This window comes from Periplaneta americana, chromosome 6 (assembly GCF_040183065.1).
Source record: "Periplaneta americana isolate PAMFEO1 chromosome 6, P.americana_PAMFEO1_priV1, whole genome shotgun sequence".
Taxonomy (NCBI): domain Eukaryota; kingdom Metazoa; phylum Arthropoda; class Insecta; order Blattodea; family Blattidae; genus Periplaneta; species Periplaneta americana.
The window spans coordinates 182,957,476-182,977,526 of NC_091122.1; the positions used below are offsets into that span (position 1 = coordinate 182,957,476).

A 20,051-nucleotide genomic window follows, 5' to 3' on the forward strand; every position below is an offset into this window, starting at 1 on the left:
TTTTATCTTTGCAGTTGTCAGCAATGCGTATATAAAACATTACTGTAAATTCATTCCTAATATCAGATTGATTTTGTCTCGGTAAACCAAAGAAAAAATATGTAACAATTAATTACGGAAAGTATTTCTCATAATATGCAGCTTTGATATAAGATAGTAATTTTACATTAAATATTATTCAACATTTCTTAAGTGTTTCATATATAATTCCACATTAGTAACTCACGTTTTAAACAATAGTCCGAATCTCGCTATGTTAATATTTGTATATGTGGACGTAATTCCATCCCTCTGCGCTAGATGTCAGGTCCGCGATATTTCGCACTCACGCTAATGCTGCTAGTATACAGCTGTCCGGTATTATTATACCCGTAGTAAGGTATTTGTTAACAGTATCGTGTTGTTTCTCTGTACCGTTTCGCCTCGAGAGCCCTTGAATCCTTTCTCTCCTGGAGGTCCCGGGTCGCCTTTGTCGCCATCCTCTCCTGGAGATCCCATGGGGCCCGGAGGTCCTGGAAGCCCTCGTTGCCCCGGAAGTCCGTCTCGTCCAGTTCCGCCTGGAAGCCCGGCCTCACCCTACGAAAGATAAACTATTACTGGACCAAGTTGTGAATGCCACAAGACAGATACAAAAACGAGACACCGAAAATTAAGTGGTTTATGTTATGCACTAATCTTGTTTTATCTTAGTTCTATGAATAAATTAATCATAATATAAATTGACCTTCCTTTGTTTTAGAAAACTGGAAATAGTGACTTATAATATTATATAGTACGTTGCCGTGTGTTACAGTACTACAAATCATATCGATTTTAAAATAATGCTATTTTATCTTAGACAACTGAAAATCGTGTAAATTGCCTGTGAAATAATCTATTCTTCGTTACTATTGTAGGTTATGGTTAAAATAATCAGTATTTTGAATAAAGAAATCTTTAGTCAAAATGTATAAAATTATTGTTTATACGATTATTCACAAATCAGGGCTGCGGAGAAATTTTGATTACTTCACTTTTCATAAACGACATAGAATATGTTCAAAACCAAGTTTTCAAACTCATTACTGGTGGAATCAAAACAACTCCAATAGATTCTATGAGATTCCTCACTAATATTAACAGCATCAAAATGACAATAGAAGAAAAAGCACTGATTCAATATGAAAAACTTATCAGATTACCAGGAAACAATTGGCATTCATACAGTCCTCTCTGTAGATTGAAAACTCAAAAAAGTTTCATATCCATTGTTCAAGAATTAAAACAGAAAATCAATATTCCCGAATTTAAAAGAAAACTTACGAATTAAACCAAACCCTTTAACTCTATGAAATATAGAATATAATCTAAATTTAACAGAAGAAATGCTGAAATCAGAAGTAAACACTGAAATACTGAAACAATTGTCTTTAGAGACAATTAATATTAGGTATACACCGACGGATTTATACACCGACGGATCCTTGATCTCCAGAGAACAAGGTGCTGGTGCAGGTGTTACGTGCTGTCTCTTCTCACTTTATAGATCTCTTGGATATGGAACAACAAGTTTTGATGGAGAAATCATTGCAATAAGGGAAAGTCTCAGGAATCTCCTATGCCACATCAATACATTTAGGAATGCAGTTATATTGTCAGACTCCAAAGCAGCTATTCTATCAATCATCTCTAAACACACACCTTCATCTCAAACAGCAGAAATAACTAAAATGCTCTCTCAATTATTATCACTCAATAAAAGAATTGTATTCCAATGGATACCATCCCATTGCGGAATCCTGGGAAACGAGAATGCGGATGCTTTAGCAAAGAAGGGCAGCACTGCTACTTACAGACCTGTTACTAAATCTACGTATTACTCTGTGAAGAGATTTATTAAATCTACATACTTAGACTTCAACAAACAAAATTTGACAACACAATCTCAAGGGAAAGAATGTAACTCTCTGCATCAAAATCCACAGTTAATTCCCGATTTACCACGAAAATCGTCTGTAGCTGCATTTAGATTGGCAACAGGCCATGATTGTTTGGCCAAACACCTGCATAGAATTGGAATATATCAGTCCCCTAACTGCCCATTGTGCAACTCAAACCAAGAAATGGATTCGGAACACCTCAAAATCTGTGCTTCAGTGGCTGGCCATGATAATATCTTTGAAAAATATTGGAGTGCGAGAGGTCAAATGACTTTATTGTCAAATGCCTGGCATTAGAAAACAACAACAAATCAGGGCTACCCATAGGGGGGTGGGCGGATATCATTCGAGAGGGGGCCCGGCCCGATTGATAGATTTTTTTTTTTACAGAGTGGGTGACAGAAAACGGTCAATTTTTTACATGAAAAAAGGAATTTTGTTAAATCAGGTATTATTGAAATAATAATTACTTTTTTAACAAGTTTTAAGAAGTGGGCTATTATTCAGGGGTTATTTCCTTTTATGTGGGAACATAGTGATAAAATGTAATTAACCTATTGTCATAGTATTGAGTTTAAATTATGAAATTTCAATATTCATTAAAATATTGACTATGGGAGAGGGATTTGACAAATGTATGAAGGGATACCCACAATTCCTATGGGCGGCCCTTGACGAATAATAATTATATTACAATTTTAAGGAAGGACATACATCTTTGACTTACTGAAAAAAATGGTAAAATTCAGTTTTTTTTTCCTCAGCAATGAATAAATCTGTTACCTTGAAATTGTGTATGCTGAATATACACTACTTTCGCAATTGTGTAGTATTTTCAGATTTAGTGAAACTATTACCGTTACGGGTTATTAGAAATACAAAATGGCACCCGTAATTTTTGTGTATTCGAACAGTTTCCCTGATAACTCAAACAGTTTTTAAGATATTGGGGATGAATTTGCGATATTGGCCAATTACATTTCAGAATCGCCTTAAATCAACCAATCACAGTTGTGTTTCTTGATAAGACGCTTTGTAAGGAAGCGTGTTATTTGATAAGACACCTCGTACAATACTTAAGTGTCAAGCCCAGAAAATCAAGAAATTCCAACAAAATTAGCTTTTAAAATTGTGTTTTCAATAACTGTAACTTCTAATAACAAATAAATGTATGTAAAAACCTTTCGTGGTTTTATTCTGTTAATGTAACATTTCAGCTTGTCTTACTTTTGAGGTTAAGCATTGTTGTTTGTTATTTCCGCTCTGAGTAGTTGGCAACAGTATCTAGTATGCCGTGATAGATAGCAGTTTGTTTTTGAACTCCATTACAAGGAAACATAATAATGTCTTATTGTTGTATTTTATAGTAATTATCATCATTTACGTAAGTAATTTGGTTTTGTAAGTTATTTAATTTTATTCGTTGAATAATCTTATTAAATTGCACTCGTGGTTTGATCTCATTAGCATAATTTCACGAGCCCTACCTAGAACTATTGCTTTAACTCTATAGTTTATTTTTCATATTTTTAACTAATACAATAATTAAAAATAACTTTAAAATAGAAATTAAAATAAATATTTCTTGTGAAGATATTTCAAAGTTTCTAGGTCATGTTGTTCATATGGCATTCAGGAATAAATACAAAAGAATCACACAGAAATATTGATATTTGTAGAAATTATCAGGGAAACGGCATTTCAATGCACAAAATGGAGCTGCCATTTTAAATTGCTAATTACCTGTGACGGAAATAGTTATACTAAATATGAAAATAGTAGGATACAATTGCAGAAATGGCGTATATTGAGCGTACAACATTTCAAGGTTACAGATTTATTCATTGTTGAGAAAAAAAAAATGAATTTCACCAATTTTTGGTACTCAAGACTGTGGCGTTATGGTAGAAGGTGATAAGTACAATATCAGGAAGAATATTTTGTTGTTTAGATATATTGCAAAATAATGTTTTTAACGTTATTGCAGAACATGGCATGTCTAGTGCCATTAGTAGCTAACACTAATACTATTAAAAATATTCCTTCTAATGTATCCCTGATTTTTCCTGAAAGAATCAACTTTAAAACTGCTCTCCTGTAAAATAAGGGAAATGAACTTATCAGCTTAATATGCCATAACAACACACAAAAGTTCTTAATGGTTTATTTTCCATTAAGAGTAATATTGTCTGTTATATAGTTCCATAATGTTAGGTTTCTGTCAGGACGAGAAATACTTTGACCGTCATGGATAATCACATATGCAGTAGTCATGGTATTTATTGAAATTACATTATACTTAATATGTTAAATAAACGAACTAACACCAGCATTAAAAGTGTTCATCAACGACCACACGTAGACTCTGGCTACTGTAAACAGGTAAATTATAATAAACACTGATCAAAATATCCCTCATTTCTTAGACCCTAACTGAAGGCTGCTAGAAACATTAAGGACAATGAATTATCAGCCAACACAGTAGGTATATCAAGACTGGCGGTTTGACTTCTTGCAGAGGTATTAATTTTCTGAATTGGGCTAGGCTATACATTCTATTGAACCCTACAGCGTTCAGTTATTTCAAGAGTAAAAGCTGTCCTTTTGCTTACCCTCTCGCCTTTTGCACCAGATGGACCGGGAGGTCCTTGAGGTCCTTTCCTACCCTCTGGCCCAGGAGGTCCTTCCTTTCCAAGTTCTCCTTGCTGTCCTTTATCTCCGTGAGGTCCTGGCGCCCCAATTGGACCCATATCGCCTTTCAGACCCGGCATGCCCTGTAGATAACAATCTCATGTCTCAACTATGTAATACTTTGAACAGCTTATAGGCTATTGAAATGTAATTTGATACTTTTGACATGTGTATCACCTACAAGACCTGAAATAACTCGAAGGAATGATATTTTAAATGTTATTAACTTGTTATAAAGTGCCGTCGTCAACTATCTAATCCGAAGGAATTTTAATCGAAGTATAGTCTCTAAATATAAATAGAACAGGCCATTAGGTGGTAACAAAGATTAATAAGGAGAAAAATATGTAAGAAGAAACTCGTTTAAATCACGGGTTCGAGCTCTGTGAGATTCCTATGTGCCAAGTTGTGTCGTGGACTTCATACTTGTTTATCTTGAGAACTTTTTGAGCTGAATATTTTTGACCCTTCGTTTCCACTTTCGCTCTAAAAATTTATGACCGGAAATTTGTTTCTATAATGCATACAGTAATTATACTTTTAAATAAAACAAGGCAAGGAAGTGCACGTTTGAATGTCTGAGAATCCATAATATTACTCTCTGCATTATTAAGCATTCTGTACGTCGCTTGACTTGAAGTGGATATTTTTCACAAACCAACACACGGCAAACATGCGGAATGTGGTCATTAACTTACATACACATGACGTATTACTACGTCCTATTTATACAGGGTGTACAAAAATTCCATCAAATAGTCATAAGCCTTGATAAAGAAGATAAAGATGTTGAAGTTACGATAGTTCTCTCTGTAGTTCTAAATTTCCACCCAAATTTAAATGCGACAAGTAACGTAATGTGGTTACGGCAAGCTCTACGGTCTAATTATCATAGACAACATCATAAAAGTTCCCACCTTGCAGCCTTATTTATTTACTTATTTATTTGCTTCTTTATTTATATGTTTATCTACTTACTTTCTTATTTACTTATTTGCTTATTTATTTACTTTCTGATTTATTTATTTACTTATTTATTTACATTCTCATTCATTTATTTACTTTCTAATTTATTTATTTGCTTATTTCTTTATTTTTTATTTATTTACTGATTTACTTGAATTACTATTTATTTACTTGCTTATTTATGTAGTTTCTTATTTATTTACTAATTGATTTATCTGCTTATTTATTTACTTTCTTATTTAATTATTTGCTTATTTATTTATTTGGTTTTTCATTTACTTTCTTATTTATTTTTTTGCTTATTTACTTATTTATTTGCCTATTTATTTATTTACTTTCTTATTTAATTATTTACTTATTTATTTACTTTCCTATTTATTTATTTACTTATTTATTGAGTTTCTTATTTATTTATTTGGTTTTCATTTACTTTCTCATTTATTTATTTGCTTATTTACTTATTTATTTGCCTATTTATTTATTTATTTGCCTATTTATTTACTTTCTTATTTAATTATTTACTTATTTATTTACTTTACTATTTATTTATTTGCTTATTTATTGAGTTTCTTATTTATTTATTTACGTTATTATTTATTTATTTTCTTATTTATTTATTTACTTGGTTATTTATTTGCCTATTTATTTATTTGCTTATTTATTTTCTTATTTATTTAACTTATTTACGTTATTATTTATTTATTTATTTGCTTATTTATTTTCTTATTTATTTAACTTATTTACGTTATTATTTATTTATTTTCTTATTTATTTATTTACTTGCTTATTTATTTGCCTATTTATTTATTTACTTTCTTATGTATTTATTTATTTATTCATTTATTTATTTACCTATTTATTTATTCATCTAATCTCACAAGATTCAGGCCATTGGGCATTCTCTTTTATCCTACCAGATAGCGAATATGACAGTAAATAACGCAAATTACATGAAAGTCCAATAGAGGATCAACGGAATCAAAAGAGAACACTGAAGAGCACTTATAACACAAATACGAGAAAAAGAAAAGAAATAGCAGTAATGATAATAATAATAATAATAATAATAATAATAATAAATATAATAAATATAATAATTAGAGCTCGAATATTACCCTTTTTGCCTATTTTTTTTTTTCCTGGAAACATAATTAAAAATCAATGTTTGGTCATTTAAAACTGTCTGCTCAAGTTTTAATACAGCTTATAAATGTCTATTATAAGAACAGGAGTCTGTTATTACCTAACCTTAAGATATGTCTGAACTTTAAAAAGAACGATGTCAGACGATCTCTCCATAATCTTGCAGTAGCAGGAAAATATTTAAGCCCGAGAAATACGCCCTAATGAAAGATACCTGCCAGTTTGACACGTGCGGTGTATAACCACTTACCGGCAGCCCCGGATGCCCCCTCTCTCCGGGAAATCCAGGTAGTCCGGGTCCACCCGGAGGGCCAGGCTTTCCTTGTGGCCCAGCCGGCCCTGGCTGTCCCTCTTTCCCCGATTCCCCCGGGTGTCCCGGCTCTCCTGGGTGACCGGGTTGTCCAGGGGTACCTGGCTCGCCCACAGGCCCCGGTTCTCCTGTAGGGCCCGGCGGTCCGACAACTCCAGGTGCCCCAGCAGGTCCTATGGGACCCGGCTCTCCCTGAAAAGAAAAGAAATGGTTGAATTCTGCGTAGCAGACAAACCGTGTGCCGAACTGCAGTACATGGGGAGCAAAGACGTTCTAAGTGAAATTTGTGGACGTGGTCTTAAAGATTTATCTTGTAAAGTTACTGCCATTGAACACCTTTCATCCTGCAAACCAAGCTTTCAGGTATAACTCCCTGTAAAGTTAATTTGAACAATTTTTCCCTCGAAATTATTCACCTTTCATCCTGTTTATAGTCTATTTTGTTATACAGACGTGGACAAATTATTAACAAAATTGACGATTTTTATGATAATTCTGTTTACAAAATTTGACTTTTCAATTTAGATTACAGTTGACAATTTTGCATATTTCTATCATTACAGTAGACAGAAATATGCAAAAATGTCAACTGTAGTTTAAATTGAAGAGTTAAATTTTGTAAAAATATATAATAATCTTCAATTTTGTTAATAATTTGTAAATTAGCAAAAATGTCAACTAGTCTAAATTGAACAGTCAAATTTTGTAAAACTATAAAATAAAAATCTTCAGTTTTGCTAATAATTTGGAAATATCCAAAATGTCAACTGTATTCCAAATTGAAGAATCGAATTTTGTAAAAATACATAATAAAAACCTTCAGTTTTGCTAATAATTTGTAAATATGCAAAAATATAAAATGTAGTCCAAATTGAAGAGTTAAATTTTATAAAAATATACAAAACAAATCTTCAATTTTGCTAATAATTTGGAAATACGCAAAAATGTCAACTGTAGTCTAAATTGAAGAATTATATTTTGTAAAAATATATAATAAAAATCTTCAATTTTGCTAATAATTTGTCCACGTCTGTCCCTATGTGTTATTCTCTTTTTGTTCCTTTCTATTTTATTTCATTCCGTTTTTATAAAATTGTAATCTATTGTACAGGGTGTCGGAGATAAAAGTAGCTCGTGTAAGTATTTTATTTATTTCAAATTTCAAATTTTCAATTTTTTAATTTTATTTTACATAGAGTAAGGAAAAAAAATACAGAAGCGAAGTGCAGCAAATGACTAATGTTTTATAGAAGATGTTGAAAGTGGCTGCTTGCACATCACTACGCAGCTGTGCACGTTAATCATGTTCAGATATACCTGCACAGACCCCTTAGCGCGCCACTTTTTAACCAAACTCTGTATTGCTCTCTTTGCCGGTTGTTCTGTATTCGGAAACTTGTCCGTGAAAATTTTGCCGGTTTCCTTAATCGAATCTATTCTCGCATACGCTTCCACAATTTCCACTCTTCCTTATATTGAGTATAGAGTTGCCAACTTTTTTTTAGGAAAATACGGGAGATTAAGAAATCGACAAAATTCCACGTAGAAAATTGGCAAATTATTCAGTTCAGTTACTAAAAAGCAACTTTATTGTAGAGTTCGGCAGCTAGGCTTAAATTAAGAGTACTTTGAGACAGATCTTCTCTCTCGTAATAGTTGAAGTCATTTGCAGTTTGCAGCTCTGATTTGATTAGATGTGTCGTGCTTCTGTTTCGAACATCAGTCCAATTATTGTTAATGAGGTGAAACACCCTCTTTGTATGAGCATTACTACTTGGTATGCATAAAACAAAACTAACGAGTTTTTTTTTTTTTTTTTTTTTTTTTTTTTTCAAAATTATGGTCTTAATGTTGTTTGATTTTGGACCCATTTTCTGCAAGCATTACCTTCCAAAAATACTGCACATTTCAATGTATCTCTTGAACAACAAAATTCATCATATAAACAGTCATCATTCACGGCAAAATGAAATGTTTAGAATAATGATTTTTACATTGAAATAATAAGGGAGAAAAATTCTCGAAGAGAAGAAAAATACTGTAGCGGGGAGACTGTTAAAAATTAGGGGCCAATACTGGAGATCCCAGGAAATCGGGAGGGTTGGCAACCCTAATTGAGTAAGTCATTTTGCAGAATGCGAACAGACACGTGTAATTCGACTGATGATTGACGAAATACTGACAAGAAGAATGCCAACAATAGATTATTGCATAAAATTGTCCATTGTTGTAGCTATTTACTCATTTCGTTATGATATGATAGGATAGAATACGATAGTGGAATTTCAAGCAGTCAAAATATCGCATTCGCATTCAAACCGGAGGCGGACTACTTTTATCTGCGTCACCCAGTATAGGGCCTATATTAAAATATTTTTCAAATTTTATGTTCTAGAGAGGATTTAAAATTACTCGAATAACTGTCTTCGTGTAAATGATGACGTTCTTCTTCGATATAATTGATTAAATATTTCATCAGACGCTTTTCTTAAAAAATAATAATTTTCTCCAGGCACTACATTTTGTTGCGGAAGCGTTATTACCGGAGGGCCCCTCTCGCCAGGCGGTCCTTGTACTCCATCCTTTCCATTGTTTCCAGGAGGTCCTTGTGGCCCTGCAAATCCTCGGGGTCCTTCAGGACCCTGTGGTCCAGTTTCTCCTTGAGGTCCAGGTGGTCCCGGTTGACCAGTATCTCCCTATTACAAAAACATTTTATCAGTTACAACATATACCTATTTGGGGTTGTAGTCATAACTGTATTCCAATGAGAATGTATTACCTTCGGCCCAGGAATTCCTTCGAGCCCTCTTCTACCTCTCGAACCTCGAAATCCCTGTAACACACAGCAAATAAATTAAACATAGATAATGACATTGGTAGATTCAGACATTGGTACTTAAAGATTAACTAATCACAAATACCATTTGAAACAACGGACAAAAGTCAGGATAGGAGAAGAAATGTCAAAGGAAAGTGAAATAGGGAGAGGAGTACGACAAGGGTGCCATTTATCATCTACCCTGTTCAGCATCTACTTGGAGGATTTAGTAAATAACTGTTTATAGAACATGGGAGGAGTGATAGTAGGAGGAAAAACAATAAAGTGTATAAGGTTTCCTGATAATATGGCGTTGTTAGCAGAAGAGGAGATGATACTAAACGATTTGCTACTGGAGCTGAATGACAGCTGTGAGCAGTATGGGATCAAGATAAATGCAAACAAGACGAAGACCATGGTCATCGGAAGAAAAATAAAGAAGGTAAACTTGCGAATTCTAAATGAGGCAGTAGAGCAAGTGGACAGCTTCAAATACTTGGGGTGTACTATTAAGCAGTAACATGAGCTGCTGCCAGGAAGTCAAAAGGAGGATAGCAATGGCAAAGGAAGCTTTTAATAGAAAAAGGAGCATCTTCTGCGGACATCTGGAGAAAGAATTAAGGAAGAGGCTAGTGAAGTGGTTTTGTGGAGTGTGGCATTGTATGGGGCGGAAACATCGATATTACGACAAAGTGAAGAGAAGCGACTAGAAGCATTTGAAATGTGGATATGGAGAAGAATGGAACGTGTGAAGTGGACAGACAGAATAAGAAATGAAACTGTGTTGGAAAGAGTGGGTGAAGAAAGAATGATGCTGAAACTGATCAGGAAAAGAAAAAGAAATTGGTTGGGTCACTGGCCGAGAAGAAACTGCCTGCTGAAGGATGCACTGGAAGGAATGGTGAACGGGAGAAGAGTTCGGGGCTGAAGAAGATATCAGATGATAGACGACATTAAGATATGTGGATAATATGAGGAGACAAAGATGAAGGCGAAAAAGATTGAAGATTTGAGAATACTGGGTTTTGCAGTGAAACACCTAACCTTGGCCAGAAAACTATGGATGAATTAAATACTGGTTCTCTATAAGATGTTTTCTTTCTGTAGCGCTTAGAATTTCTTGGTCTAAATTCACGTCTGGAAATTTTTGGAAGGCATAAACATGGCGGATCTCTTGTGACGTGAGGTCAGTAAGAAGATTCACACGAGAGCATCACACACTTTTGCCTTGGGAAAGGTTCGAACTGTGGCTCCTTTACAATAAGACCTGGATGGTACAAAATTTGAAAAAGAGAGGAAGGGAGAGAGAAAAAAATATTCTAAAACATTTACGTTATTGTGACCTGTAAATATATGCTTGTAACATGTAGGAGTAACGAAAAATCAGTTTTGTAGAATTAATAAATTATGCTTGTTTTTAATGTAAATAAAATGTCCCATGACATCAGTAACAGTCCCCGTATCGACATTGTGTTTTGTATAAGCTCGCTAAATTTGAAATGAATATGTTCAATTTATTTACATAAAATCGTGTTGTGGTATATTTTAGTATTGTTTGTCGTGTTGGTTTTAACCAGTTTACCGTTTGCTGCATAGTTAATGCATCGGAATTACAGGAAAACACCGGGTTCAGATACCGCGAACACCCGCTTGGAATATACCGTGGGGAAAATAGTATTAGAGTCGGGCTTATCAGAATTTTGAGTTTCCTCTGCTAGTACAGTATTTCACCAGGTTTCATAGTTCACTGTTTTACCACGGTGGAAAAGAACGGAAGAAAACTGTATGTATCGTACATACTCTTACGGCACCGCCATCTTGTGAAATACATTCTGCGATAGGAATGAATTGGGAAGATTTTTAGTTGGCTATTAAACGACGCTGTATCAGCTACTTGGTTATTTAGCGGCGATATGATTGAAAGATTCGTCATTTAGTTGAGGAAAACCTCGAAAAGAAACAGAACCAGGTAACAGCCCAGGCTACACCTGTGGAGTAACGGCTAGCGCGTCTGCCGCGAAACCAGGTGACCCGGGTTCGATTCCCGATTGGGGCAAGTTACCTGGTTAAGGTTTTTTCCGAGATTTTCCTTCAACCCAATATGAGCAAATGCTGGGTAACTTTCGGTGCTGGACCCCGGACTCATTTCACCGGCATTATCACCCTCATCTCATTCAGACGCTAAATAACCTAGGTGTTGAAAAAGTGTCGTAAAATAACCTACTAAAAAAACAGCCCAGGCGGGAATCGAACCCACGCCCTAGCGGATCAGCAGGCAAAGGTTCTACGCAGGTATTCTTGCCTAAGAAGATTGGTTTAACGAAGTTCCGTAGCTAAATGTTTGGTATTAATAGAATTTAACGGAAAATATTTCTATATAGGATTCGCGGGAATAATTCCTGACATTGTTGAAATTTTAATTAGATCATGTCAAAGTAATTTTAAAATTTCTCCGTGAAAAATTACAGTTATACAAATTATTTGTATCTCTCGAAAACTGATTTTAGCTAAACTCGAGTACATATTGTTTCGCACAATCGCCAACGCAAATTATTCTGAGCTATGATTTTTGCAATTTTTGATTCCAGAAGAAGTATACAACTTTGTAAACTTATAGAAATGTATTTAGAAAACGCACAGATTTGGTTTTAATGCCATGTAATAGCAAAACTGATCAGGTTTTCACTCAGTGTGGTTCAGTGTGACTTCCGCTGGTCCTGTGCACGAGTCTTACTCATTCAGGAGTGGGCTAGTTTATCTTTCATTGTATTTATTAACTGGTATTCATTTCAAACTTACTAGCAATAAAATAAATAAATAAGTAAATAAATAAATAAATAAATAAATATGTAAGTAAGTAAGCAAGTAAGTAAATAAATAAATAAATAAGTACACAAATAAGTACATAAATAAATAAATAAATAAATACGTAAGTAAGTAAGCAAGCAAGTAAGTAAATAAATAAATAAATAAATAAATAAATAAATATGTAAGTAAGTAAGCAAGCAAGTAAGTAAATAAATAAATAAGTAAATAAATAAATAAATAACTAAGTAAGTAAATAAATAAATAAATAAATAAGCAAGTAAGTAAATAAATAAGTAAATAAATAAATAAATAAATAGGTAAGTAAGTAAATAAGTGAATAAATAAATAAATAAGTAAGTAAGCAAGTAAGTAAGTAAATAAGTAAATAAATAAATAAGTAAATAAATAAATATGTAAGCAAAAGTAAATAAATAAATAACTAAGTAAGTAACTAAGTAAATAAATAAATAAATAAGTAAGTAAGCAAGTAAGTAAGTAAATAAGTAAATAAATAAATAACTAAGTAAGTAAGTAAGCAAGTAAATAAATAAATAAGCAATTAAGTAAGTAAGTAAATAAATAAATAAATAACTAAGTGAGTAAATAAATAAATAACTAAGTAAATAAATAAATAAATAAGTAAGTAAGCAAGTAAGTAAATAAATAAAAAATAAATAAATGAGTAAGCAAGTAGGTAAGTAAATAAATAAATAAGTAAATAAATAAATAAATAACTAAGTAAGTAAGTAAGCAAGTAAGTAAATAAATAAATAAATAAGTAAGTAAATAAATAAATAAGTACATAAGTAAATTAATAAATAAATGTGACAGACATCCCTCTTGAACTCAATTTCTTGCCAAACTCGCTGCAACACATCCAGCGTCACTAACTCCACTGCGGCGGTGATTGGGTTTCTGAGCTCAGCGAGATTGGCAGCTAAGGGTGGAACGTACACTTGATCTTCAAACAATCCTACCAGTTAATAAGCCCAAGTGAGATTCGAACCCAGGCCTGAGCAAGAGTCTCGCCATGGCAGTCTGTCTGTCCAGTTTACTAGCCAACACGGAGCGTACAAGACAGTGACAAGATGAAGGACATTCGTCCTTTCTCTGAAGGATGGAAACAAAAGATTCCATGTTCTTGACGCAGAAAAAGCGGAGAACTTTGTTGACTCTTGTAAAGCCACTTACCCTCGGCCCTGCTTCTCCGCGCTCTCCCTGAAGTCCTGGGTTGCCCTGCAGACAAAATATGGAATTAATATGGAGACTAATTCAATTCGTTTTGAAAGCGTGCAGTTAAGCATTGCATGTGTCTACTCAGCGTCATGTTATGATATTCAAACGTACTTCATTGTTGCGACATGGATGATGAATGTTTGAGTGAATAATGAATGTTCGATTAAGTGAATAAATTAATGACTGACTGAATAAATGAATGAATTAATGTACGATTAAATGAATGAATGATTGGGTAAATGAATGATTGAATGTTTGATTGATTAAATGTTTGAGTGAATGAATGATTGAATGTTTGATTGAGTGAATGAATTGATGCTTTTATTAATGTTGTAGATTAAATCTTATAATTACAGTTTTATGATTATTTTATTTTGTTTTATTTTTCAGGTAGTGAACTTAATTCTGTATTATTTTATTGATTGAATAAGTGCATGATTACTGATTGAATGAGTCAATATTTTATTGATTGATTGAGTGAAAGTTTGGTTTATGAATGGTTAATTCATTGAATGAGTGAATATTTGATTGATTGAATGAATGTTTGGATAAATAGATGGGCGAATGAATGAATGAATTTTTAAATAAATGAATGGGTGATTGAATGTTTGTTTGAGTGAAGAATGAATGTTTGAACAAATGAATGCATGATTGAATGTTTGAATGAATGATGCGTGAATGTCTAATTGAGTGAATGTTTTACTGAACACATTAATGAATGAATGTTTTGATTGAGTGATTGAATGACTGATTAAGTGAATGTTTGAGTGAATGCATAGTTTTGATTCATTTAATTAATGTTTGATTGGTTGATTTATTGATTGATTGATTGATTGTGGGAATGAGTGTTTGAATGGACGAGTGAATGAATGAATTAATGTTTTGATAAATGAATGGGCGAATGGATGTATGTTTAAATAAATGAATGAGTGATGCAATGTTTGAGTGAATGAATGAATGTTTGAATGAATGATACTTGAATATCTGATTGAGTGAATGTTTTACTGAACACATTAATGAATGAATGTTTGATTGAGTGATTCAATGATTGATTAAGTGAATTTTTGAGTGAATGAATGAATGAATGTATAGTTGTTGAATGTTTGAATGAATGGATGTGATTGAGTAAATAATTTATTGAATGCATTAATGAATGACGTTTGAATGAATACTTAAATGAATATTTGATTGCGTGAATGTTTGATTTAGTGTTTGTTTGGCTTGCTGTTATTTCGTAATTATTGTTAGGCCTTTAACACTAGCGAAACCTGCGCCTTGAAATCGATGTCTGCAGTTTACTATTCATAGCGCGTGGCCCTAGGGTTGGTACCCAATCATGCTGTGTACTGTACTTACACGATCTCCCTTCTCTCCTGGCTGGCCGTTCTTGCCTTCGGAGCCCTTGTCGCCTTTTTCCCCGGGAGGACCAGGATATCCAGCAAATCCCGGAATTCCTAATTTTCCCTTTTCGCCTGTCGGTCCTGGTGGTCCACTTTCTCCTCGAGGACCTTCAAAACCCTTGAAAGAATAAAAATTAAATAGGTAGACATCAAGGCAGCCATAATTATTTATTCGTGGATTAAAATACGTTCTTTCCTATTGAGAAGTGAAACAGCCAGAGATTATTGCTATTCTGTTTTACAAAGCAGTTTGCAAATAAAAGTAACTGTAAGTTTATACTGCCTGTTTTGATCATTTTTCATACCAGATTTTCTTTTGCTTTTGCTCTGTTTTTCTTTGTTATTCTAGCGCAATATTATTTTTTACCGACACCGACAACTTTCGTCTTACGAAATACGAAAAGCCTGAAATGCCATAAGGGCAACGGCCTCCTACAGGAGTGTAGGGTGAGCTGAAGGTCTGCTACACTTGGGGAGCCAGTCCAAGAGAGCTTACACTATACACTTACACACTAAACACATAAACAAATTATACTAACTAAACACGAAAAACTATACTGACTAAACGCATAAATTATGCAAACTAAACATCCACGAAAAACTATACAGACTAAATTCATAGATTATGCAAAATAAACATCCACAAAAAACTATACAGACTAAACACATAGATTATGCAAAATAAACATCCACAAAAAACTATACAGACTAAACACATAGATTATGCAAAATAAACATCCACAAAAAACTATACAGACTAAACACATAAATTATGCAAAATAAACATCCACAAAAAACTATACAGACTAAACACATAGATTATGCAAAATAAACATCCACAAAAAACTATACAGACTAAATACATAGATTATGCAAACTAAACATCCACAAAAAACTATACAGACTAAACACATAGATTATGCAAAATAAACATCCACAAAAAACTATACAGACTAAACACATAGATTATGCAAAATAAACATCCACAAAAAACTATACAGACTAAATACATAGATTATGCAAACTAAACATCCACAAAAAACTATACAGACTAAATACATAGATTATGCAAAATAAACATCCACAAAAAACTATACAGACTAAACACATAAATTACGCAAAATAAACATCCACAAAAAACTATACAGACTAAACACATAGATTATGCAAACTAAACATCCACAAAAAACTATACAGACTAAACACATAGATTATGCAAAATAAACATCCACAAAAAACTATACAGACTAAATACATAGATTATGCAAACTAAACATCCACAAAAAACTATACAGACTAAATACATAGATTATGCAAAATAAACATCCACAAAAAACTATACAGACTAAACACATAAATTATGCAAAATAAACATCCACAAAAAACTATACAGACTAAACACATAGGTTATGCAAAATAAACATCCACAAAAAACTATACAGACTAAATACATAAATTGTGCAAACTAAACATCCACAAAAAACTATACAGACTAAACACATAGATTATGCAAAATAAACATCCACAAAAAACTATACGGACTAAGCACATAAATTATGCAAACTAAACATCCACGAAAAACTATACAGACTAAACACATAAATTATGCAAACTAAACATCCACGAAAAATTATACAGACTAAACACATAAATTATGCAAACTAAACATCCACGAAAAACTATACAGACTAAACACATAAATTATGCAAACTAAACATCCACGAAAAACTATACAGACTAAACACATAAATTATGCAAACTAAACATCCACGAAAAACTATACAGACTAAACACATAAATTATGCAAACTAAACATCCACGAAAAACTATACAGACTAAACACATAAATTATGCAAACTAAACATCCACGAAAAACTATACAGACTAAACACATAAATTATGCAAACTAAACATCCACGAAAAACTATACAGACTAAACACATAAATTATGCAAACTAAACATCCACGAAAAACTATACAGACTAAACACATAAATTATGCAAACTAAACATCCACGAAAAACTATACAGACTAAACACATAAATTATGCAAACTAAACATCCACAAAAAACTATACAGACTAAACACATAAATTATGCAAACTAAACATCCACAAAAACTATGCAAACTGAACACATAAATTATAATCTGAACACAACTGTTCACACTAAACACACGATAAAAAAGAAAAAAAAAATACACAAACTCAACCATACACAGCCTTCACTCACACACAAACTAAATACACAAAAACCTATACCAGTTGCACACATAAATTGTACAGCCTAAACACACAAACTATCTAAACTAAAGGCACAAAAACGATACAATTGAACACAAAAATTATACTAACTAAATACATGGACTATACCAACTATACACGGAATCAAACTATTCAAACTAAAAAACACACAAAACCATACAATTGAACACAAAAATTATACTAACTAAATACATGGACTATACCAACTATCCACGGAATCAAACTATTCAAACTAAAAAACACACAAAACCATACAATTGAACACAAAAATTATACTAACTAAATACATGGACTATACCAACTATCCACGGAATCAAACTATTCAAACTAAAAAACACACAAAACCATACAATTGAACACAAAAATTATACTAACTAAATACCGTACATGGACTATACCAACTATCCACGGAATCAAACTATTCAAACTAAAAAACACACAAAACCATACAATTGAACACAAAAATTATACTAACTAAATACATGGACTATACCAACTATACACGGAATCAAACTATCCAAACTGACACACACAAAATAACTATATAAACAATACACAACTATACACAGTTTACACAGTGTTCGTAATTTCTTCCAGTCTTTTCCAGGCCTGCCTGTCCCTTGCTGTTCTCGTTCAGTTACGTTTTTTATAATCTTGTATTCGTTTCATTTATACTTTCGAAAGATAATCTCAGTAGGTATTAAAATAGCAAATTTTTTATTACGTTACATGTGTTAGGCATGTATTGAATGGTAATTTTAACAAGTATGATAGTGAAGGATGGATGGAGCGGAGAAAAATTCTCTCCTGCACCGGGACTCGAACCCGGGTATTCAGATCTATGTGCTGACGCTTTATCCACTAGATAGATATTTATTTGTCATCAACATTTATATTAGTTATGGTGTACCATAACTTATGTATACGGGTTTCACCATAATTTTCTGCTTTATCCACTAAGCCACACCGAATTCCAGCTCTCAGTTTAAGTTCCACCTCTAGTTCCCCTTTAGTGGCCAACCCTCATGCACTGTCACAGATGTGTGACAGTGGCACAATGTCCAACACACTATGTGCAGAGATGCAATAATTAAATTTCATTTAAAGGACAAAACTAAAATTCTTTCGATAATTTATTATCATAATACAATGCTGTCTTAAATTGATTGACCATATTGGAAATTCAATCAATGGCTTTCCCAAAACATGCTATGAAATGTTTAATATAAAATAATTTTCATCTCGGAAAAAGAAGCAAGGACGAGCAAAATTGTATTAAAGTTTTTTGTTCGAAATATCTCAAAGAACAACCTCCTGAAATTAATGACATTACTTACGACTCACTCTATTTATTAAAACAAAATAGGACCGACGACAGTTCCCTGTGGGACACCAATATTAATATTTCGAGCGCTACTGAACTCATTATCAATTTTGGTTACAAGTGTTCTGTTACTAAGGTTAGAAGCAAAGAATTTCAAAATAATTCTATTAATTCTTATCTTATTTAATTTTTCTAATATTATAAAATGATTCACAGTATCAAAAGCTTTTTTAATGTCAATAAAAACTCCTAAATATTTAGATACAAGCCTATTAAGTAAATTAATAATAATTAGTGGCTTGTGCAGCAAATGCTGCAAACTAAGTTCATTAGAAGTTCAAATTAAATTTTTTCAAAATTATTTCCATTGAAGAATACAGACATTTTGGAAGTTATTTGCTTCCATAATAATAAAACATATCCCTCTGAATGGTTTTCTTTGTGCTAAATATTTTTTATTGAACCTCTACATCTTCACTTCTTGAGTTTCATTAAATATATGGAAAAGACCTATACCACTTGATTAATAACTATAATAATATTTCATTTTTAATAACAATATTATCCTACTTAAGTTTTGTATAGACTACTATATAGCCGTCACTCAGTAAATATTATAGAAATGAAGATCTAACTTCAGATATTCTCTACTCCTACTTATATAACATCAAAAGCTTTCACTTTCATATCATCAATAAAGCATCAATCTGTATAATAAGTTACAAATACATCATGGCATCCACTATAATAATATTCACATTTTTAATGGTAATAATGTCATCAAGGTTTGGAAGTAAATCCCGAAAAGACAAAGTATATCATTATGTCTCGTGACCAGAATATTGTACGAAATGGAAATATAAAAATTGGAAATTTATCCTTCGAAGAGGTGGAAAAATTCAAATATCTTGGAGCAACAGTAACAAATATAAATGACACTCGGGAGGAAATTAAACGCAGAATAAATATGGGAAATGCCTGTTATTATTCGGTTGAGAAGCTTTTATCATCCAGTCTGCTGTCAAAAAATCTGAAAGTTAGAATTTATAAAACAGTTATATTACCGGTTCTTCTGTATGGTTGTGAAACTTAGACTCTCACTTTGAGAGAGGAACATAGGTTAAGGATGTTTGAGAATAAGGTGCGTAGGAAAATATTTGGGTCTAAGAAAGA

At 32.6% G+C, this 20,051-nt stretch overlaps 1 protein-coding gene across 2 annotated transcripts in view; it reads right to left on the reverse strand.

Moving 5' to 3' along the window:
• The window catches only part of LOC138702111 (collagen alpha-1(XI) chain-like), a 210,498-nt gene that overhangs the window by 53,179 nt on the left and 137,268 nt on the right, over positions 1–20,051 (reverse strand). For both annotated transcript variants that reach the window (XM_069829693.1, XM_069829692.1), the window contains exons 13-19: positions 15,248–15,409; positions 13,847–13,891; positions 9,809–9,862; positions 9,573–9,725; positions 6,970–7,221; positions 4,532–4,693; positions 415–576 (exon numbers count right to left, since the gene is read on the reverse strand). In XM_069829693.1, coding sequence (XP_069685794.1) covers positions 415–576; positions 4,532–4,693; positions 6,970–7,221; positions 9,573–9,725; positions 9,809–9,862; positions 13,847–13,891; positions 15,248–15,409 — 990 coding nt within the window. The remainder of the gene's footprint in view (positions 1–414; positions 577–4,531; positions 4,694–6,969; positions 7,222–9,572; positions 9,726–9,808; positions 9,863–13,846; positions 13,892–15,247; positions 15,410–20,051) is intronic.